Below are 21,146 nucleotides of genomic sequence, written 5' to 3'. Positions count from 1 at the left end.
GGGGAAGAAGAGAGAGCGGGGGACAAGGAGGCAGAAGAGGGCGGGGGGGAGAAGGGGGTGACACGGGGGGGCAGGGGGAACAAGGGGGACAAGGGGAGGCGGGGAGGACAAGGGGGAGCAGGGGGACAAGGGGAAAGAAGACAGAGCAGGGGTACAAGGGGTGACAAGGGAGTGCAGGGGGAGCAAAGGGAGTGTAAAGAGAGGACGGGGGGCAGGTGGGCTGCCGAGAGAGCATAAGGAGAGCAGGGGAGGCAGAAGAGGAGCAGCGGAGCCACAGAGGGGGCAGGGGGACTGCAGAGCTCCATGCGGGTCCTGTCCTGCGGGAAATATGATCAGCGCCCCCGATGTGGTGGCCTTCACCAGGGAGGAGGAGCTGGAGGGAGAGCTGTGCAGCGAGCCCCCGCTGCCCGAGGAGTACTCGGTGCCGCTCTTCCCCTTCGCCAGCCACGGTGCCAACCCTTGGGCCAAGGTCGCCAGCTCCAAGTTCACTCGGGACTTCATTCTCATCTCTGAGTTCTCAGAGCAAGTGGGGCCCCAGCCCCTCCTGACCATCCCTGATGACGCCAAGGTGCCGGGCGCTTTTGATCTCAATTATTTTTCCCTTCGGATCATGTCTGTGGATTACCAGGCGTCCTTCGTGGGGCATCCACCTGGCTCTGCCTATCCCAAGCTGAACTTTGTGGAGGATTCCAAAGTGGTGCTGGGGGACTCGAAGGAGGGTGCCTTTGCCTATGTCCACCACTTGACTCTGTACGACCTCGAAGCCCGGGGTTTTGTGAGGCCCTTCTGCATGGCCTACATCTCCGCCGATGAGCATAAAATCATGCAGCAGTTTCAAGAGCTCTCTGTAGAGTTCTCCAAAGCCTCTGAGTGTCTGAAGACAGGCAACCGGAAGGCTTTTGCTAATGAACTGGAAAAGAAGCTGAAAGATCTTGACTACACCAGGACTGTCCTGCACAACGAAACCGAGATACAGAAGAAAGCCAACGACAAAGGGTATTACACAACTCAAGCCATCGAGAAGGCCAACGAGCTGGCCAGCGTGGAAAAGTCCATCATTGAGCACCAAGACCTGCTGAAACAAATCAGGTCTTATCCCTACAGGAAGCTGCTGAAGGAGTCCGACTTCCACCCCTACGAGCCCGAGTGTGCACCGGGTCAGGCCAGCACCGGCTGCAATCGGGACCTGACTACCTCCGACCTTGCCGAGCCTGGCGAAACGCGCCTTTACGCCCATGTGCCGTCCTATACCCCCAAGCTCATCAAAGCGAAGTCTGCCAAATGCTTTGACAAGAAGCTGAAGACGCTGGAGGAGCTGTGCGATATTTATTTTTTCACCCAGACCCTGGACCAGCTGCATCATATCGAGAGGACTTTCAGGGGTGACGTGTGCTACCTCCTGACAGAGCAGATTAGCAGGGCCCTCTTGAAGCAGCAGAGTGTAACCAACTTCCTCTTTGAGGATGTATCCTTTCTGGAAGAAAAACCACCTGAAAAACAGTACAGAGGCTGCCAGGGGCTTAGTCAAGACACCATTGATAGAAAGTGTTCGGAAGAGTCCCCTGCTCCTAAAGTGGTCATCAGCTTGGGGTCCTACAAGTCCAGTGTGGAGTCCGTGCCCATCAAGATGGAGCCAGAAATCGAGGACTCCCAGGAACCCCAAATGACTGAGTCTTTGACATTCGAACACCAGGAGAACTTGGACTACCTCGATGCGGATATCAAAGGCAGCATCAGTAGTGGTGAGAGCATCGAGGTTCTTGGAACGGAGAAGTCTGCATCTGGCCTGACCAAGTCGGACAGCCAGGCCAGCCTCCCCGTCAGCCCCAGCCCCCAGGCGGGCCGGAGCAAGGTGGGCAGCCGGCGGACCGTCAGCGAGGACAGCATCGAGGTGCTCAGCACCTGCCCCTCCGAGGCCCTCATTCCAGAGGATTTCAAAGCGAGCTACCCAAGTGCCATTAACGAGGAACCTTACGTGGATGATGAAGAGGAAGGCCTCCGTTTCACTCCCAAACTAAGCCTGGACAACACTGATGATCAGGAAGATATTTTGAAAGAGGAAAACTTAGTGCAGGTTGATTCTGCCTGTTGTATCGGGAAGGAGAGTCCCAACTTCTTAGACCCCCTGCCTGACGTTGGGCAGAAGCCCTGCGAGGAGGATGGAGTGGTCAGGATCCCCCCGCAGTCGTACCGGCAGGCTGAGCAGGGGCTGCGCGGGAGCTTTGGGAGCTTCCCTTCCCACGAAGGCATCTCGGGTGGGCTCCTTCCCTACGAGCTCGAATCACGCTACCCAGCGGGCAGCAGGGACATCAGTAAGAGCAGCCTGGATGAGTGTTCGGACTCCACGAGCTATATCAGCAGCGCTGCCTCCACATGCTCTGACAGGACCCCTTCTCCAGCTCATCCCGCTGGGCAGGCGAGTGACAGGCACAAAAAAAAGGCTGGCCAGAATGCGCTGCGGTTCATCAGACAGTACCCCTTCGCTCACCCAGCCATCTACTCGCTGCTCAGCGGCAGGACCCTCATCGTGCTGGGAGAAGAGGAAGCGATAGTCAAGAAGCTTGTGACAGCACTCTCCATCTTCGTGCCAAACTGCAGTGTTTACGCCAAGCCTGTAAAGCACTGGGTCACTTCCCCTCTGCACGTTGTGGATTTCCAGAAGTGGAAGCTAATCGGACTCCAGAGGTAAATGGAGGATCTGTTTGCTTTACTGGGGTCGAGGTGGGTGATTAAAAACTAGTAAGTGAGGATTTCAGAGGGGAATTGGTGAGCAGAGGAGGTTTCTGTCTAATTCCCTACGCAGCTGCTGTGAATTTCTGCTTATGGGATGTACTTTGAAGGGGAGGAAGTTTGTCTCTCTCTTTACATCCAGCCTCACTTGAGAGTTAACATTTACAGGACATGCTGGGCACATGCTGCTGGGCTCATACTACTTCCATGGCCAGGAGGTTTCCCTCTGGTTTAGGTCATACGGTGGCAAAGCAGAGATCAACATGGGAGTCTTGTGTGATGCAGTAAGGACGCCCCTGGGATCCCTGTTCTGCTTTCCTCCCCTCTCTGCCTAAACTTTTCTGACATTTCTAGCTAGAGCTTTGTTTTTTAAGTGTATGCTTTGATACAGGGAGTATTTTTCCTTGTGGGCCTTCAAGAAGAGATGATGGATGCACTTTTGATGAGATGTCCTGGCCAGGAATTGAAGTGCCGGCACCTGAGGCTGTATTGGTGAGGATGTGCCGGCCGTCGGTGACGAAGCCTGCAGAGGTGCTGGGCTATTTCAGGGACTGCACGTGGACAGAGACTTATATATAACAGGAAAAATATCCGCAGACCTGTGTAGGCGTTGGAATTGTGGTTCAAATGGAAAGGAAACTTTTGCTCAGGATGCGGACCATCACAAGGGCAAGGACCCTTTCCTCACGCCAGGCCTGAAATGGGGCTTCGTAGCTCATATTAGCAAGCAGCGATGGCTCAGCTCTTCAGAGTCTTGCGCTGCCTTTGTTGCTGTTGTGGAAAGGATTTTCTCTGTGTGCTGCCAGGATGTGTTTGGTGCTTCAGGCACAGGTATGACAGGGAACGGCCGTCGCTGTCACCAGCATGGAAAACATGAGTCAGAGTGGCAGCCCAGCACTCGGAGCTGGGCTGGAATAGCTCCCGAAAGAGAGACTCAGAGCAGCAGGAAAATCAGAACACACAAATTTGCTTTTTGGGCTGCTGAGCGTTGCGTTGCTGGGGGCTGTGGGTGACGGAATTATTCTGAGCTGTGAGTTTACCCTCGTTTGGGTGCTCGTGAGGCAGGGTGACAGCTCTGCCAAGAGTGGCTCCAAGCTGCTCTGGCTGTCAGTGAGGTTTTTAGAAGCCACGAGTGTTTCCTTGTTGCTCAGTGCTTGTGGTTAGGCGCAATTCTTATAAACAGAAGTCATATTTTGTTTAAGAACTGCTTGTAAGGTGTCAGTCATTTAAATCCTCCTCCGTGGAATGTTAATTAAGTGCTGAGTTAAATGTGGGTGCTCGCAGCAAGCCATTTGTCCAAGGGTTAAATGAATCATTCTGGTCAGAGTGCTGTGTCTCTGAAGGCCATATGCTGCCTGGGCACAGAGAGCCCTGGTGCTGGAGCTGGGGCTCCTGGTTTGGAGCTGGGAGCTGTAGCTCAGCCAGGAGACTTCAACCACGCAGAACTGAGGAGCAGAAGGCTCTATTTGCGTAGGCTTGGAATTTGCATTTAAATAACATGAATTTAGGCTTATTGGCTAATTGTCTGCTGTGAATGTGCTGTGGGTTCACACCTGAGTGGAAAATGCCCAGGCTCAACCAGGGAGTATTCTGATTTAAGGATGGTTCCCTTTGGTTTTTGCCCTTCTCTTTTTGTTTGCCCTTCTTCCAAAGAAGGGCAGAAGGTTTTGCTTTGATCACCTCAGAGTAGCACCCTCCCAGAATAGCGATGATGTCGGGGAATGGTGGAGCTCCTGATGAGATGGGCAGGTTTGGGTTTTTGAGTCCCTGTTGTCACATCCAGAAGCCACCAGCTGCTGCAGGATCTGCCTTTGTTCACCAGAGATGTCCAACTGTTCCCTTTCCGTGCTGCCGAGGGAGGAAGCTACCCTGAAGCGCGGTGGTTTATGAAGTTGTGTGCACACGGTGTGGATCAGTGCATGGGGAGGGATCTAGGAGATCAAGGTTTCTTTGGGATCTGTCAGGTTGGAGACACTATTTGGCCATTCTCTTCCATGACAGACTTTATTTGCCCACAGAGGCTCATGAGCTTGAAGGAAGGTGTGTGATAGTGGAGCACGGACACAGTCTGCTGTGTGGTGTCCGATCTCCTGCAGCCGTGACCTCTCTCCTTGCTGTTCCAGGACGACGTCGCCTGCTGGGGTGAACGTTCTGCATGCCTTGAGCCGATACAGCCGGTACGTCAGCATCTTGGACGCTGACAGTAAGACTCTCCGCTGCCCGCTCTACAAAGGCACCTTGGTGTCACGGCTGGCAGATCACCGCACGCAGATCAAACGGGGAAGCACCTACTATATGCACGTCCAAAGCATCCTCACCCAGCTGTGCTCGAAGGCCTTCCTCTTCACCTTCTGCCATCATTTGCACCTTCCCATCAATGAAAGGGAACCAGAGGAATCCGTTGTGCATCGCAGGATGAACTTTCTGAAGCTTCAACTGGGCCTTGCCAACGAAGATATCAAAATCGTACAGTATTTAGCAGAGCTGCTGAAGCTGCAATGCATTCAGGAACCCGGCCGGGGAGTGAATCCCCTGCTCAGATTTGACTATGTGCCCAGCTTTTTGTACAAAATCTAGCCCAGCACGGGCTGTCTGCTCGCGTTCTTGGGCTGACAAAGCTCATCCATGCTTGACATCAACGCTGTCTGCAGTTGCTCTCGTACATCAGGAAGGGGCAGAGGAGCCGATGCATTTGCAAGCGCCTCTGCTCCACAGAAATCGGTGTTTGGGGAACCGGATTTCTGTGTGGTTCCCTGTAGCTGAGAACGTAGATGTTCCATCATGTAAACCACCAGGCACTCTGTTTTTAAATGTTAGAAGGGGCACTATTAATCTTTAAAGAGCATCATGGCAGCATCCCAGGGGGATTATGACATGGAGAGAGAGGCGGGCTGTCTTGGGGATCGATACTTACTGGTGTGCAGTCGCTAAAATAACGCAGCGCTCCACACGCTTCCGCCAGAGCCTTGGACGCTGTTGGTCCCTTTCATGGAGCCAGGGTGGAGACCAGATGGGAGGTGTAAAGGCCACTGGAAGTTTTTCCATCCACCAGTGTCTCATGTGAGCGCAACTTGGGAGCTCCCTGGCTGGCTGGCAGCATGCAGTCACCTGACTGTGCGCAGCCCTAGTGGATGGTGTGGCCTCCTGCATCTTTGAGTTTCTGGCACTTCCCAGGACGAGTGGAGAGCAGCTCAGGCACCTGTGCTTCTCTGCAGAAAGCGTTTGCGAGTTCCTCTCACTTTAGTTAAAAAACAGAAGGTGGAAGGAGCCCGTAACTCTGGCGAGCAGCGAGGTGCCCGTGCTGTGAATGTAGAGCACTGTGCCTTGTTAATTTGTCCTGTCCTATTTGCTGGGCGACCTCCGAGAAGGGTGGGAAGGAGAATACGAATCCTCAAAACGTATGAGATTGAGGGTGGCATTTTAAAGAGAGAGGGTGACTGAGCAAAGTCAGGGGAGCCTCATTTTAGGTGCTTTTTGTGATGGATAAATGAACAGTGCAATTCAGCTGAAGCTACGCTGGCTGGGGAGACGCTGGCGCTCAGGAGAGATGGGGATGAATGTAAGGGATTCCCTGTGGTATCCATAATAGTTTGTTGGGTTTTTTCTTTGTCAGGGCATTGACTTTCATGCTTTGCAGTAACGCAGGGTCAGTGTTGCTGCATGCTGCTTCTGGCCGAGCCGTGTCGTGTCTTGACTACCTCTCCCAGGGCGCTCCAGGAGCTCCGCATGGGGCCGAGCTGCCTCTCTCTGAGCCTGGATGCCGAGGACTTTTCCTTTCAAAGCTTCTGTGCCACTGCCTGTGCCATAAAGGTTTTGCCACTGTGTGGTGACACTCGCACGTTGTACCTGTCAGTGCCAAAAACTTTGTGCCCAGGCACAGCGCTTCCCTCTGGAGTCTCATAGCAGATGCTGCTCCTTGTCCATTGGTCCCAGTCTGTGCCCCAATGCCGTGGGGCCATAGCAGCCCCGTGGTGATTCCTTGCTAGGAAAGAGAGAGCCTTACGTTTATTTCTTTTTAGCACTGGTCTAATTATGGGCTGAGAGCAGCTGAAATTGTACAAGATGAGCTGATGCGTTGTTTGCCTTGGGTTTTTTAAACCTCTCTTTATCGTGATGGTGCGAGGCAGTGCTGGATATGAATGTGTTGCTTCTTCCTTGCCCAGGGAGGTTTCTGTAGCGATGGGGATTTGCCAGCATGGCTCAGACCCCCCTGAAATGCTGCGAGAACTGCGCTGCTCCAAAATTTGCCTCCTGAAGGCAAGGAGGCTCCTTGGAGAGGCTTTTGTCTGGCAGCAGCATCTCACTTCAGTTGCTGCCTCTTCCTCTTGCCTGGAAGGGCTCCTCGGAGAGCGTGGGGCTGTGAACCAGCAGGGCTGAAAGGCTGATTTAAATGTCAGTGCTGTGCTGGTGGCTGGCGGTGGGGCCAGCTCAGCCGGGCGAGTTGAGCTCGTGGTACTCGAGATGGATTTCCAAGGTCAGGGGTTGCTTGTGGTGGTGTTTTTAGGTTACGGCTGGAAAGCAGCATGGTGTCACCTCCACTGAAGGTGGACCGTGCAGCTGTGAGCAGGGCTGCATGCCTTTAAAGTGTGTTTAAAGGCATTTTCCTTTCCTAACTGTGCCCTCCTGTGCGTGTGAACCAGGTCTGCTGGTGAAAGACTCCGCATCCATCAAAAACGCCTGCTTCCAAGTGACTTGAGGTGTCCCATTGTCAATTCATCTGCACCCAAACGGCTTCCGCACTAAAACCGAGGTTCCTCGGGGGAAGAGGCGGCCCAGTCAATGAGTAATGCAGGTGACACCGGGCGGACTGAAGCTCCTCATATCCTGCCTGATGCGCAGCTCTGGAGAAGGGCTTGGCATGGGAGGTTGTTTCCTGCTGGAAAACGACCTGATGCTGTTTGGGTTTGAGAAGGGAGGATCGAACTCTTTTCCTGCTGACTCACTCACGTCTTCCTCCGGGCTGACAGCGCAGAGCGGCAGAGCGGGATGGATGGTTTGTGTTGGCTGATTTCTTTGTCACAGCGGTCCCTGCCTGCGGCATTCAGCTGTGTTCATAAAGCGCTAAATAACTCCCTTCTCACTCCCTACGTCAGACCTGTCTTGTCTGATGTTTCAGGCTGTGTTGAGCAATACTCGCACTACCCCCTGTCTGACCTGCTGCATCTCCATCCTAAAGCAGCTCTGATGTGGGAAGATGCCCTGGGGGTTCTGCTGGGATCATCATCCCTTTGGAAACAGAGAGCTCTGTGCTGTCTGCGCCTTGGCTATCAAGCAGGAGCTGCAGGGAAATGGCCTTGGAGTATACATCCTCCTAAACCTGCCTCACAGCGGGGCCGCCTCTGAGCTCGGACTCCAGGAACAGGGCAGTTCCATCTGGCTGTGGCACCTCGGTGTGGCTGGAGCCCCGCCTGCCCTCGTGGCATGTGATGTCCGTAACGGTGGCAGAAACCGGGGGAGTATGAACGCGGCTGGTGGTTCAGGAGCTGAACTCCTCTTTGCTCTGTGACTCCTATGTTTGACCCTCTGCTCCTGTAAAAATCCTGTATCGGCACTTTAAAATGTTTCCCTCCTCTCCACTGGGTTACCTCACTAGTTTCCGATGTTGGCAGACTTACAGTCTTCATACTAATGACCCCCGCGAGGAATCTTGCTTCATGTCTTTGCCGTGTGCTGCTGTCCGGCCGTCCTTCCACCACAAGCAGGGCAGGTTCCTCACAGCCAGTACTGACCAGCCCTCCCACACCGACCCTCACCGCCGGAGCCAGTGGTGCTGTGCATGGCCGTCTCCTGCTTCCGTGAGCACTCCAGCATGCCCCTGCCTCCGACTGCCTCCTCTCGCTCTGCTGGCTGTCAGGGAGAGCCAGCAGAGAGGAAGCTTTAAGCCTGACCAGGAATTCAACACCGCAAAGGTCTCCCGTGGTTGTCTGCTCCCTTTTCCAACTCCTCTGCTTTCTGGTGTCGGGAGACAAGCGTCCGGGCTGCTCTACAGATCCTGCTGCTTTCAGATCCCACCCCAGGAGGGTCAGCCATAGGAGTGGGCATTATTAACCCTACACAGGTTCCATTTCTCAGCGAACAGAGCTCAGATTTACTCTCATCCAGTGGCAATCTCTTTGAAGCAGCTCCAGGCTGCCTTGCCTTGCCTAGGGAAGTACTGCCTATACTCCAGCAATATTCACCGCTTGGTACGGGGTGGGAGAGGTGCCTGAAGGGTAGGAGCCGGTGGCTCCATGCCCCTAGGCATGTTCTTTGGTTGTCATTGAGCACTGGGGGGCTCTGAGACCCTGGGCTGCTCAGGGGTGATGGCCCAGGCTGCGTGTTCACCTTTTGGGGTGCTGGGCAGGACCTGGATCTTGTAGCAGTGCTGTGAAACGGCATCAGAGGTGTGGTGGGAAACACTCCACGCAGTGCCCCGGCATCGGAGCAACAGCCGCCACCTGTATCAGAGGGGTCCCAAACCCACGCATACTGGTCCCAGGGTGCGTTTTGACTGGAAGGCAGGAACAGGGTAGCCAGTCATGCCGGCCACCTCGCCGCTGGCACAGGGCTGGGCTGAGCCACCTCTGAGGGCGTGAGGAATTCTCATCTCATTTTAAAGCACTGTATCCTATCACTGCATGTCGAGTTCCGTGTGTGTGCCTGTGCGTGCTGAATGCTTGCGTCTGTAGTTAGAGCGAGTGTGACCGGGAGGAATCCAAGCATGTCTTAGTGTCGTGCCGTACGTGTTACTGCACAAGAGTTTAACAGATGTTAACACAAAACGACGAGTCTGAGAAATGTACTTTTAAAAAAAAATTATTTATTTGGGTTAAGATATTTTTGAAATACAAAAAAAACAGAAAAAAAATATGGGTTGTATTTTTTAAAGCTTCCGATTCTTGTCACACAGTGTGGTTTAATTCTTCATTTTATCGTGCTTATTAAAAAATGGTTCTATCCAAGCTCTGTGCTCGGAGAGCTGAGACAATAACGGAGGCACTGGCGAGGGTGGGGTGGTGGTCGAGGAGGTTCTCGGACAAGGCTTGGCTCCACCGAACCCTGAAGGCACGCATGGTGAGAAGGCACACGTGGTGAGTGGGTTTTGGTGTGTGATGGCACATCCTCCAGGCAGGGATTGGGGATGTTTTTAGTGGTTGTGAAGTCTCCAGTGCAGCGGAGAACGGCTGCAGGGTTTGGTTGCTCTGGATGTGGTGAGCAGGGGTGTCCAGATGAGAAAACCTCTGCTGCTCCCACCGAGCGGCTCAGACCTGGCCGGGGCGGACACGGTGCTGGGTCCTGACTGTGATGCTGGTGGTGAAGGGGCTGCACGCAGGGGTCCTGCGCCCTACACGGGATGGGAGAAGTGAGGAGGAGCTGAACAAGGAGCCACTGCCACATCACAGCCAGTGCCAGCAGGGAGGTGCTGGGAGAAGGCTGAGGGTGCGAGTGTGCCGTGATCCCGGGTGCTTCGTGGCTCCAGGAGCGGGCAGGGATGTCTTCCCCTCACAGAACAGGCAGCCCCGGGAGTGGGAAGGTGGCTGCGAATGCTTCCACCTCTCCCTTCAGTGCCTTCAGCTCTGCTTGGTATTTCTCCTCCTCCAGTTTCTCCTTGAATTCTTTCAGCGTGGCCTTGGGGCTCATGTCCTTCTGCACGCGCAGCGTCAGCTCGATCCCTGCCGGGATGGGAGATGCGTCGGTCAGCCCTCGTGGCTGCAGCATCTCTGCCTGCACCCGCATGCTGCAGCATTCCCAGCCCTGCTGCAGGGAGCCTGTGAGGCCAGCCGTGGGGCTCAGCCCTGCGCACCCCATGGCACCGGGGCTGGTCCCCGAGCTGCAGGAATGAAGGAGCCCAGGAACTCAGGGTGGGACACCTGAGGGCAGCTGGAACAAGACTGGGACAGGTACAGTTTTGCTCCAGGCTTTCAGCCTGCTGCCCATGCAGTGGGGAGGGTTTGGCCAGTCCCAGCTGTGGCCAGATGTGCTCTCCCACATGCAGATGTGCAAGTGGGATGGTTATTCCTCATTTGTGCGCGTGCTCCCCTGCCAGCTGCTGGGGAAACCGCCTGGTTCAGCTCAGGTGATGCCTCCTCGCCCAGAGGAGCTGCCCTGGCCCCGGCCTCACCTCTGTGGATGTACTGAGCCACCATGCGGAAGTCATCCTGCCTGAAGCCACGGGAGGTGAGTGCTGGCGTCCCGAACCGCAGGCCGCTGGGGCGCAGGGCGCTGACATCGCCTGCACCAGAACAAGTCATGCATGACCAAACCCAGCACCAAAACTGCCACCCATAGGATTTCAGCCTGGTTCCCAGTGCCTGGACTGGGAGCTCTGTGGGAAGCTCTGTGTGGCCTGATGGCCAGCCCGGAAGATGGAAACAAGACATGGCAGAGCTTGTGGAATCCCTCACCAGGGCACGTGTTCTTGTTGCAGGCAATGGAGCAGATCTCCAGCACCCGCTCAGCGCGGCCACCATCCGTGCCTCTGCTGCGCAGGTCCAGCAGAATCAGGTGGTTGTCGGAGCCACCTGTGGAGAGAGGGGTTTGGTGGGGATCTGGGACTGGGGCAGATGCTGCTCCTATGCAAAACTACAGCCAGACTGAAAGGCTTGTGATTGCACCAGCGCCTGCCCCTGGCTCTGGGGCAGGAGAGGCCCTGCCCTTGGGAAAGGAGCTGCTTCCAAATTGTCGTGAGGAACTGTGTCAGTGGAGCCACTGCCTCTCCGGTGGGAGCCCCTGCCTGTTGTGTCCATCCATGTGCCACCTACATGGCACAGCTCGGACCCCGACTACGTGCAGGGCTCAGCCCTGTCCCCACTGCCATGACGCATCCTCACCTGTGACGATGTCGTAGCCCAGCTCCATCAGTGCTGCCGAGAGTGCCTTGCAGTTGGCCACCACCTGCTGCTGGTAGGCTTTGAACTCAGGCGTCATGGCCTGGCGCAGCGCCACGGCAATCCCTGCGGAGGAAAGCAAGGCACCTGGGTGAGTTTTTTGGAGAAGAGGTGGTGGGGATGCGTGGAATCATCCTGGAAGCTGAACGAACTGACGGGCAGTCCCCTTCCCCTGACCAGGCTGGTGATGCTGCCATGAGCCAAAAGGCAGGATGGGAGAAGCCTGGTTGCTCCTCAGGTGATGCTGGGTGAAGCTGGCTGCTCTTTACCGCAATCTCTCCAAGATGTGATCCCCCCGGGGTGGCTGGAGCTCCCTGCACCACTGCTGGGGGCAACAGCCCAGCCAGGACATCTCTCCCCACTCCCTTTGCTGTCCCGGAGCCGGCGGCCAGCCTGGCGCAGCTGTGTACCTGCAATGGCGTGGTTGTGTGGGCCTCCTTGCAGCCCCGGGAAGACCGCCTGGTTGATGAGGCTCTCCAGGTTGTAGAGCGTTTCCTTGCCCGTCTTGGGGTCCACGCTGCGGGTGCCTGTGGGAGGGGGGAGCAGAGTTGCTCATGAGGCAGCAGCACAGCCACCCCTCTCCTATGAGCTGTTTCCACCCCTGCCCTCTCACAGCAGGGATGGTGGCTGTTCCTCTTCAAATCTGGGCCACGGTTGATGCTGGGAAGCTTCTCAGATGCTCCCAGGAGGCCACAGACCTTCCTGTCCTCCCCTCTTTCCCAGCCAGAGCAGGAAGGAGCTTTAACTTGCAGACTCTCTGTCGTGGTGGGAGTGTTTGTCCCAGCTCCCTGGCCGGGTCAGGCACCTTTGCGGTAGAAGATCATGCCAGCCCGGCAGCCCCGCAGCGTCTTGTGGGTGGTGGTGGAGACGACATCGCAGTGGTCAAAGGGGGAGGGCACCACTCCAGCAGCCACCAGCCCACTGATGTGGGCCATGTCGGCCATGAGGTAGGCACCATTGGCATCTGCGATCTTCCGCATGCGGGCATAGTCCAGGTTGCGCGAGTAGCAGCTGACACCTGCAGGGACAGGACAGGAACAGATGCTGGAGGACACTGGGACAGCCCCGTGTCCAGCCCTGTGATGAGGAGAGCACACAAGCTCCTGCCAGTGTGGACATTTTAGAGGGCTCAGTTTTGGGCCTCTCACTACAAGAGGGACATTGAGGGGCTGGAGCGTGTCCAGAGAAAGGAACGGAGCTGGAGAAGGGTTTGGAGCCCAGGGGTTATAAGGAGTAGCTGAGGGACCTGAGGTTGTTTAGTTTGGAGAAGAGGAGGCTGAGGGAGAGACCTCATTGCTCTCTACAGCTGCCTGAAAGGAGATTGTGGCCAGGTGGGTGTTGGTCTCTTCTCCCAAGTAAGAAGTGACAGGACAAGACGAAATGGCCTCCCACCAGTGGAGGTTTAGATTGCACATTGGGAAAAATTTCTTGACTGAAAGAGTGGTGAAGCACTGGCAGAGGCTACCCAGGGCAGTGTGGAGTCTCCATCCCTGGAGAGATTCAAAAAGCGAGTAGCAATGGCACTTCCAGATGTGGTGTAGTAGGCACGGTGTGGTTGTGTTAATGGCTGGACTGGGTGATCTCAGAGGTCTTTTCACAGCCTCAATGATTCTGTGATACAGGAGCTTTGCAGGGTGCTACGGGATTCATGGAGCCACCACCTTCACCCAGATGCATCACCAAGGAGGCCAGAAAGACTTGATCTTTACCTGCAATGATCAGCTTGGGGTGGAAGAGGCGAGAGTTCTCCTCCAGCTGATCATAGTCGATGTAACCGGTCTTGGGGTTGACCTGGGAGAGGAAGAGGAGGGTTCAGCTATCTTGGTATGGGTGAAGATCACCCACAGTGCTGTCCTGCAGGAGAGGGTGCCCAGAGTCTGATGCTGGCACTTCTAACTTTAAGAGGCACCAAGACTTATGACAACCACATCCTGGTTCCAGCAGGAGCAGTTCTCTGTACCTTGTAGGGCATGGACTCGAAGAAGACAGAGGTGGCAGAGATCTTCTTCTTGTCCGTCATGAAGCCATGGGTGAGGTGGCCCCCGTCGGGCAGGTCCAGCCCCATGATCCTGCCGTGTGGCTCCACCAGGGCCGTGTACACGGCAAAGTTTGCCGGTGACCCTGCAGCGAGAGCACACGGGGCCGGTTACGCATGCCGGGATGTGCGGAGGCCAGTGCAGCCGGCCTGGCTTTCCTGAGCACCCTGTTACCTGAGTAGGGCTGGACATTAACACCCCACTTCTGTGGGTCAAGCCGGAATGCCTGCAGGGCTCGCTTCTGGCACAACCTTTCCAGCTCATCTACGAACTCCGTCCCACCATAGTACCTGCCGGAAAACGACAGGGCAGGGGTTAAACCAAACCCTGTGACCAAGCCTTGGAGAACCCAGTGATGCCACAGTTGCAGCAGCCACCAGGAGAGCATCTGCAGCAGATATGGCCCTGCTGAGATTGTCCCATGGCCAAGGACAGAAGCCGAGAGGGTTGGATCCTGCCCCGGAGGAGCTTGGCCGCCAGCACCAGGATGTTGCTTCCTTCACAGAGGTGAGATCTGGCACAGTGGGTGGTTTCTCTCTATCCTTGCAAAGGTTTGGGTTGGTTGGGACCCAGCCTCCTACCTCTGCCCTGGGTAGCCCTCGGAGTATTTGTTGTTCATGCAGGATCCCAGGGCCTCCAGCACTGCTCGGCTTGCAAAGTTCTCCGATGCGATTAACTCCAGTCCCAGCTTCTGTCGCTGCTTCTCCTTCTTGATGATGCTGTGCACCTTTGGGAGGGAAGAGAAGCAGGTTCACCCGTGCTGGCTCTGCAGCGAGATGTGGATGCTCCACCACAGGGGACGTGCACTCAGAGGTGACAGGGTATGGAGAGGGGCCTGGAAAGGTGCTGGAGAAAGGAGAGGAGATCCCTTCTTGGTACAGCTGATCCCAGACAGTTTGATGTCCAGTCACAGACCATGTTTTAGGTCAGGAAGCTGCCAGATAATTCAGCTGTCATTTGGGCCAGAGACTCAAGGGCCACTACCATGTGGCCTAGTGGACCAGCTCGCTGGTGTGGGCTTTAGAGCTTCAAGCAGAGGGCTATGAGCAATAGATGCAAAGTTATGGCTCTGTTATCTGCAGATGGTTGAAGGATGCCCTCCCTCCACCTCTCACTGCAGGCACAGAGAATGGGTAGGTCCTATCCGCTCAGCCTTGGACCATTTCCCTGCCACATCCCTGGCTCCAGGAGGCTGGTATCCCCATGGCTGTCCAGGGGCTGAATGAAACAGCTGCCGGGCAGGGGCCAGGAAGGGTTCTCACCTCTGGGTCGTTGCTTTCAAGCGGCTCCATCACCATCTTGTTATGGGAGACCCAGAGCTCTGTGCTGGGGAGGCCCCCGATGCCCTGTGTTGAGTTTGCCATCTTTCCGTTGGGTCCAAGGTCACCTGCAATATAGAAGGCTTTGTGGGATGGGCTGGGATGGCAGCAGGGCTCTGTGCCTCCACACTGTCCCTGTGTCCTGCCTGCTCCCACTCTGGGAACACAGAGGGACCAGCCATGGGCTGGGCTTCACTGGGCAAAGAAAACGCCAACAGCTCTTAAGGTTCCCCCAGTAAGTTCACTTCATTAATTACAGCTCTCATCATTTCTGACAGTTGCCTATCGCTGCCCCACCTGGGCTTCCCTCCACTCAGCTCTGCAGAGCCTGTCCAGACCTTTGTGATGTGGAAAACCCACGCGTGGACTGAGCCGGAGCAGCAACAAGAGCAACACCTTTCCCTCTCACTCCTGTACATCCGTGAGTCTCAGGGCTTCCAGGGAATGCTGGCACATGCCCTCATGGACACACGGGTATCTTATTAAAACTCCTCTTTAATTTCAAGAGCAGTGAAGTGCTCAGACCTCAATTTTAATGCGTTCCTCAGCACGCTTAAACCTCTCAGCTGCTTTCCCTTGTGCACAGCCATGAGGGCAAACCCCAGGAGGTCCAAGTGCTGCCCCAGACCCTGAGGCCAGCACGGCTTCTGGAGCTGGGCCCCAAGAGGCAGCAAGGTGGCTCCATGACACGCGTGATGCCCAGGCTTGGCAGCAGCCCTCCAACACCTTGGTGCAACCGCTGCTTGTGTTAGAATGCAGAGCACAAGCTCCTTGGGTAGGTGTGAGAGCCCAGCGTCTGTCCCCACAGCCCAGCATCTGCCTTGGCTGAAAACAATGCATCTTTTTAGCCATTAACCCTGCAAGATGGGTGATGGGCCGTGAGCAAGTTATTAAGCAATCGCACTCGCTTTGCTTGTGCCAAGCTGCTGAAGCCCTTGGGCTCGAGGCCACTGCACGCTGGCCTCGCTGGGCAGGGAGGCTCGGCCATGCTCCTGCCCATCCCTGGGGTCTCGCTGGTGGGGAGGGAATGCTTGCTGTCAGAAAAGCTGGGCTGGAGAGGGGCAGTGGGGGGAAGGGTAGGACAGTTGGGTCCAGCGTATCCCCCAGTGCAGGAGCCCTCGCCCACAGAAGGCTCGAGGGGGACAGAGCTCTCCGCTCACCACCAGGGATGAGACCCCCGTGTCCCAGCTCGTGGCAGGACAGCGCTCCGGCGGGTCCCCTGCAGGGATGAACCCCAGCGCTGATGCTTCAGCCCCACCTGGGTCTGCGCCCCCGTATCCCGGCTCCGCTGCCTCCCGCATTCCTGCCAGGCTCCCGCGGGTGAGTCTCCCGACACCGGTGGGAGCACAGCGCCGCCCGCACCCCGCACCGGGGGCTCATCCTGATCCCTGCCTATGTCCCGCACGGTCCCTGTCCTTGCCCGGTCCCGCACAAATCCCTGGCGCTTTCCCTGCCCCGCACGGTCTTTGTCCCGCTTGGTCCGTACCCGCAGCTGCTCCCGGTCCCGCACGGTCCCTACCCGCATCGCTGCCGCTGCCCCGCTCTGTCCGTACCCGCAGCCCTAGCCCTATCCCGCTCCCAGTCTCTGTCTCTGTCCCTGTCCCTGTCCCTGTCCCTGTCCCTGTCCCTGTCCATACCCGCAGCCGTTCCCGGTCCCGCTCTGTCCGGTCCCGCTCCCCGCCGCGCGGCCCCCCCCCGCCCTAGCATAGCCCGCTCGGCCCCGCCCCCTCCGCGCCTCGGCCAATCCGCGCCGCCCCTCCCGCCTCCCCGCCGCCCATTGGCCCGCGCCGGGGCGGGGCTGGCGGCAGCGCCTGCACGTGGCGGGCCCGGCGCGGGTGGCCTTGGCCGGGGCGGGGGCTGCGCTGCCATCGACCGTCTGCCGTCACCGTCACTACTGTGCTGTTACCCCCCCACTGCCACCCCTCCACTATCAACTCACCGCCATCACTCCTCTACTGTCACCCTTCTGCCATCCATCCTCTGCCATCACCCCTCCACTGTCGCTTTTCTGCCACCCTCCACCATCAACCCTACGCTGTTCCTCCTCTGCTGTCACCCCACTGCCATCACCTCTCCGCTGCCACCCCTCCACCGTCAAACCTCCACCATTACCCCTCTGCCATCCTCCCTCCATTATCCCACCACCACTGTCACCCCACTGCCATCTCCCCTCTGCCACCACCCCTCTGTTGTCCCTCCACAACCACCATCACCCCATGGCCCTCACCTCCCCCATGAGCCAGAGGACGAGGACACCCCCACCACACTGCACCGGCCAGGGCCCACTTCCAGAGACACTCGTGGCTGGGCTGCCGGCCAAAGCCACCTCACAAACATGTTCTTCACAATGAGGGTGGGGAGGCCCTGGCCCAGGTTGCCCAGGGACATCGTGGCTGCTCCATCCTTGGAGGTGTTCAAGGCCATGTTAGATGGGCTTGGAGCCCCTGATCCAGTGGGACATATCCCTGCCCATGGCAGGGGGTGGAACTGGATGATCTTTAAGGTCCCTTCCAACTCAAACCATTCTACGATTCTCAAGGGAAGCAGGCATGCCATACCACAGCACCATTTGGCACCACCAGTGTGGTGCCACTGCCGTGGGGAGCAGAGCCCACACTGTCCCTCACATCTCAGGGCAGCCCCAGTGCTTGCAGGGTGTCCAAGTGCCGGGGAAGAAGGAACCTGCTGCAGGGGGATGAGTGGAGCAGGCAGGAGTGGGGCTCCAAATCCAAATCCAATGGCCCAAAGGATCCTGCAGCTGCCAGGGCTTCAGGGGTTAAATCAACACACCACAAATTGAGGAACAAGATTAGGGAATAAAGGATCCTACTAAATTCCTCGTGATGCCAAGCTATGGGAAAATGGAGCTAGGCAGCGTGAGTCACTCTCCGGAGAGGAGCAGCCTCTCAAAGGGAGTTGGCCAGGAGGAGAGGACCACCCGCTGCGGCAGAGCAGCCAAGGAGTGCTGTGCGGTGGTGAGTCCTGCGGGATGTGCTGAGGGGGCATGTGGGGCGAGGAGAATTGAGGGGCAAGCAGAAGGGCAGTTTGCGGGTGACATGCTGGTGGTTCCACTGGAACAACCCTTGGGCACTGTTCTCCCTGTTGGAATCAGGTCCCTACAAGGGACCTGTCGAGCACTCTTGTAACTTTATCAATCTATGTGGTTTCTTCTCTTAATTTGTCGCTGGTCATCTGAGGAGGATCTATCACAGCTGAGGGATTTGGGTTTCTGTGGCTCCACCACTGGCCCGTGTTGGATTGCTGCTGTTGGCTGTTGATGGAGGTGCTGTCCTGATGCCAGCCCTCCATCCCGCAGCATCTGGGGCTGCTGTGGGCTGAAGAAGGGGCAAGACAAAGATCCTTATCATTATCATTTATTTTCTGGCTTAAATTGCCTCTCAGTGACATTGGGCTGGTGTTGTGTGGGTGACAAGCCTTATGAGGATCCAGGGACTTTCCATGATGGATTGCTGGTAGCAGTGGGACTTTGAGTTGTCCCCATGGTGGCTGAGCTTCTGCTCAAATGCCTCCTGTTAGTCTGGTCTCTACTGGAGATGTTCAGGCTTGGATCAACCCAAGGCAGATACAGAATATCCCCCTCCCTGTGTCTTGGTTCGCTGGGATCTAGTGTCAGCAGCTTAAATTCCTTGTGTCTCACAAATTTATCTGCTGTTCTGAAGCCTTGCAGATGTCGTAGAGAAGTTCTGTGACCTGGCTTTGTGTATGCATCCCAAGCTGTAGGAGCTGTAGACAACTGTAGTGTGTGCTGTTATGCTTTCAGGACTCTGGCTCGCTAGCGATGGACAGCATCTCTTCTTCCCCTTCACCCTTCCCTGCCAGTTCCCCCACTGTGCCTTCTGAGAACACCACTACCCAGGACTACTACTCGGGCCTCCAGAAGAGCATGCATGTCCTCTCCATGGTGGTGTACAGCATCGCCTGCTTACTGGGGGTTACAGGGAACGGCCTTGTCATCTGGATTGCAGGCTTCAAGATGAAGAAGACAGTGAACTCTGTCTGGTTCCTCAACCTGGCCATCGCCGATTTCATCTTCACCTTTTTCCTGCCCCTCAGCATTGCCTACACTGCCCTGGGCTTCCACTGGCCTTTTGGGAAGCTCCTATGCAAGCTGAACAGCACCATTGCATTCCTCAACATGTTTGCCAGCGTCTTCCTCCTGACAGTCATCAGCATGGACCGCTGTGTTTCTGTGGCTTTTCCCGTCTGGTCTCACAACCGCAGGAGCCCAGAGCTGGCATCCAGGGTTGCACTGGGGACATGGGGCCTGGCTCTTCTCCTCAGCTCCCCATACCTCGTCTTTCGGGACACTGTGGTCAGTTCCAGGAATGTCACCAGCTGCTATAATAACTTTGCACTGTCTGACGACTACACGTCCGAGGCAACGCGGAGGCTGTGGAGGATGCGGCACAAAGCGATGATCATAACGCGATTCTTATGTGGGTTCCTCATCCCTTTCATGGTGATTCTCATCTGCTACAGCATCGTTGCTGTTAAGCTGAAAAGAAGGCAGTTAGCCAGCTCTGCAAAACCGTACAGAATTATCATCGCTGTCACAATCTCGTTTTTCCTCTGTTATTTCCCCTACCATGTCTTCTCCTTGCTGGAAATATCCAAAAACTCTTCCAGTCATGAGATGAAAATGGCCCTTTACATAGGGATCCCCTTGGTTTCCAGCCTTGCTTTCTTCAACAGCTGCATCAACCCCATCCTGTACGTATTTGTGGGGCCGGATTTCAAGGAGAAGTTTTGCCAATCTATTCTGTCGACTTTCGAAGGGGCCTTTAGTGAGGAGTCAGTCCTGGGCAGCCTGACCAGCAGGAGGAAATCCAGGTCTGCTTCAGAAGCCGAGGTCCCGAGAGTCTGAGCGGGCACAGGTGTGCTGCATTGCTGGCAGTGTCAGAGGGGGTGGTCCCCTTCTTCTTCCCCTACCCTTTCCCTTTCCCCTTCCCCTTCCCCTCCCCTTCCCCTCCCCTTCCCCTCCTCTTCTTCAATTTTCCCTCATGCCAGAGCTACAATCACAGGACTGGGGCGTCAAAGGGCTGCCTAACAAAGTGTATTTTGGTGTTTTGGAGGTATCTCAAACCTACTATGACTTCTCATACCATGGAAATTAAACAACCCCCTGGAGCTGCAGCAGGGTGGGGAACCAAGGTACAGTTTCCTCTTGTGCTACTTCCTTGGCTGCCTTGTTTCTCTGTACCTTTTCCATCCCCTGTGGTCCATCTTACCTGGCAAAACGTCTCCCTGGCTGGTTGTGCCGAGAGGGCAACCACAGCCTGGGTGATCACTGCCAGTCATCAGCCTCGGCTGCTTCAGCACTGCTGACCTGTTACAGCTTCTACTTTTTAACAGGAGACCCTTTATAAAATTTGCCAGGTTTGTGACGCTGCTGGCAGAGCTCCTTTTACTTTCCTCTCCTCCTGGTTCCCAAGAAGGGAGCTCTCAAGCGCTCTCCATGCTGCTGCCCAGCCCAGGGTCATCCTGTACATGGCCGGGGCAGGCATTTGGGGACAAACCCTGCATCTCTGTTGGGTGCACCTCACTGCGATGCAGTTGCACATGGCGAGCCAAGGGGAGAGTTTCTTCTCTGCCCTTGCCAGACTTTCCTAGCAGCTCATCTTTGTTTAGGTTCCACCAGGATGCAAAAATAGATACAGCTGCATTCGCTGAGTATGGCTGTGCCGGAGGTGCACGGCTGTGCCAGCATTCTGTCTGTCCAGAGGAGAAAAAGAGGCGGGGGCTAACCTATTCCATAAGTCCCTTGTAATTAATCAGTAATGATAACAAAGATCTAGCGGGAGGTGTCCCTGCCCATGACAGGGGGATCAGAATTTGATGATCTTTAAGGTCCCTTCCAACTCAAACCATTTTATGATTCTATGATCCTTTCCCATGTATCGTTCCAGGCTGGTGCATGGGCTGCTAGAGCTTTAGGAGAAAATGATTTAAAAACAGCTGCTTGACATGCAGTGGGGCCCATCTGGAGGCACTCTTGCAAACGAAATCATTGTATGTATTGTCCTAAGGTCTGTAATAGCTGTAGGACACCCATTTTCCCTCTCCCCTGACGTGTGACAGGAACAATTATTGTTTGTGCTCCAGTTACTCAGGTTTGATATACAGCATAACTATTGCTGAGCAATGCTTGTGTGTGTTGGTGGTTGACATGTTTC

The 21,146-nt window shown here is 55.9% G+C and overlaps 3 protein-coding genes across 3 annotated transcripts; 2 read left to right on the top strand and 1 right to left on the bottom strand.

Moving 5' to 3' along the window:
• The first annotated feature begins 142 nt into the window (after nucleotides 1-142).
• SMCR8 (SMCR8-C9orf72 complex subunit) lies at nucleotides 143-9,553 on the top strand. The gene is made up of 2 exons (XM_009562184.2): nucleotides 143-2,685; nucleotides 4,854-9,553. The coding sequence occupies exons 1-2, from the start codon at nucleotides 329-331 to the stop codon at nucleotides 5,305-5,307; spliced, it is 2,811 nt and encodes a 936-aa protein (XP_009560479.1). The 5' UTR covers nucleotides 143-328; the 3' UTR covers nucleotides 5,308-9,553.
• A 30-nt stretch (nucleotides 9,554-9,583) lies between these two features.
• On the bottom strand, nucleotides 9,584-16,821 carry SHMT1 (serine hydroxymethyltransferase 1). The gene is made up of 12 exons (XM_054080903.1): nucleotides 16,590-16,821; nucleotides 14,896-15,020; nucleotides 14,215-14,360; nucleotides 13,808-13,923; nucleotides 13,558-13,718; nucleotides 13,307-13,388; nucleotides 12,403-12,615; nucleotides 12,008-12,124; nucleotides 11,541-11,663; nucleotides 11,115-11,231; nucleotides 10,832-10,942; nucleotides 9,584-10,382 (listed from the first exon to the last, which is right to left on the bottom strand). Exons 1-12 carry the CDS (start codon nucleotides 16,819-16,821, stop codon nucleotides 10,213-10,215), a joined length of 1,713 nt encoding a protein of 570 aa, XP_053936878.1. The 3' UTR covers nucleotides 9,584-10,212.
• Nucleotides 16,822-17,372: 551 nt separating this feature from the next.
• On the top strand, nucleotides 17,373-19,837 carry LOC104060422 (chemerin-like receptor 1). The gene is made up of 2 exons (XM_009562215.2): nucleotides 17,373-17,927; nucleotides 18,734-19,837. Exons 1-2 carry the CDS (start codon nucleotides 17,796-17,798, stop codon nucleotides 19,835-19,837), a joined length of 1,236 nt encoding a protein of 411 aa, XP_009560510.2. The 5' UTR covers nucleotides 17,373-17,795.
• Nucleotides 19,838-21,146: the final 1,309 nt, after the last annotated feature.

This window comes from Cuculus canorus, chromosome 15 (genome assembly GCF_017976375.1).
Source record: "Cuculus canorus isolate bCucCan1 chromosome 15, bCucCan1.pri, whole genome shotgun sequence".
In the NCBI taxonomy this organism is placed as follows: Eukaryota; Metazoa; Chordata; class Aves; order Cuculiformes; family Cuculidae; genus Cuculus; species Cuculus canorus.
Note: the sequence above shows the minus strand (reverse complement) of the source record. Positions and strands in the feature narration are given on the sequence as shown.

What these genes read in the sequence shown, in the direction of transcription:
- SMCR8 (XM_009562184.2), top strand. Translation starts at nt 329, where the DNA reads ATGATCAGCGCCCCCGATGTGGTGGCCTTCACCAGGGAGGAGGAGCTG. An exon ending in AAGCTAATCGGACTCCAGAG is followed by an intron (nt 2,686 to 4,853) that starts GTAAATGGAGGA and finishes TTGCTGTTCCAG; the next exon opens with GACGACGTCGCCTGCTGGGG.
- SHMT1 (XM_054080903.1), bottom strand. Translation starts at nt 16,821, where the DNA reads ATGGCAGCGCAGCCCCCGCCCCGGCCAAGGCCACCCGCGCCGGGCCCG. An exon ending in TCGAGTCCATGCCCTACAAG is followed by an intron (nt 13,389 to 13,557) that starts GTACAGAGAACT and finishes TTCCTCTCCCAG; the next exon opens with GTCAACCCCAAGACCGGTTA. An exon ending in CAACAAGAACACGTGCCCTG is followed by an intron (nt 10,943 to 11,114) that starts GTGAGGGATTCC and finishes GTTCTGGTGCAG; the next exon opens with GCGATGTCAGCGCCCTGCGC.
- LOC104060422 (XM_009562215.2), top strand. Translation starts at nt 17,796, where the DNA reads ATGCCAAGCTATGGGAAAATGGAGCTAGGCAGCGTGAGTCACTCTCCG. An exon ending in CCAAGGAGTGCTGTGCGGTG is followed by an intron (nt 17,928 to 18,733) that starts GTGAGTCCTGCG and finishes TTATGCTTTCAG; the next exon opens with GACTCTGGCTCGCTAGCGAT.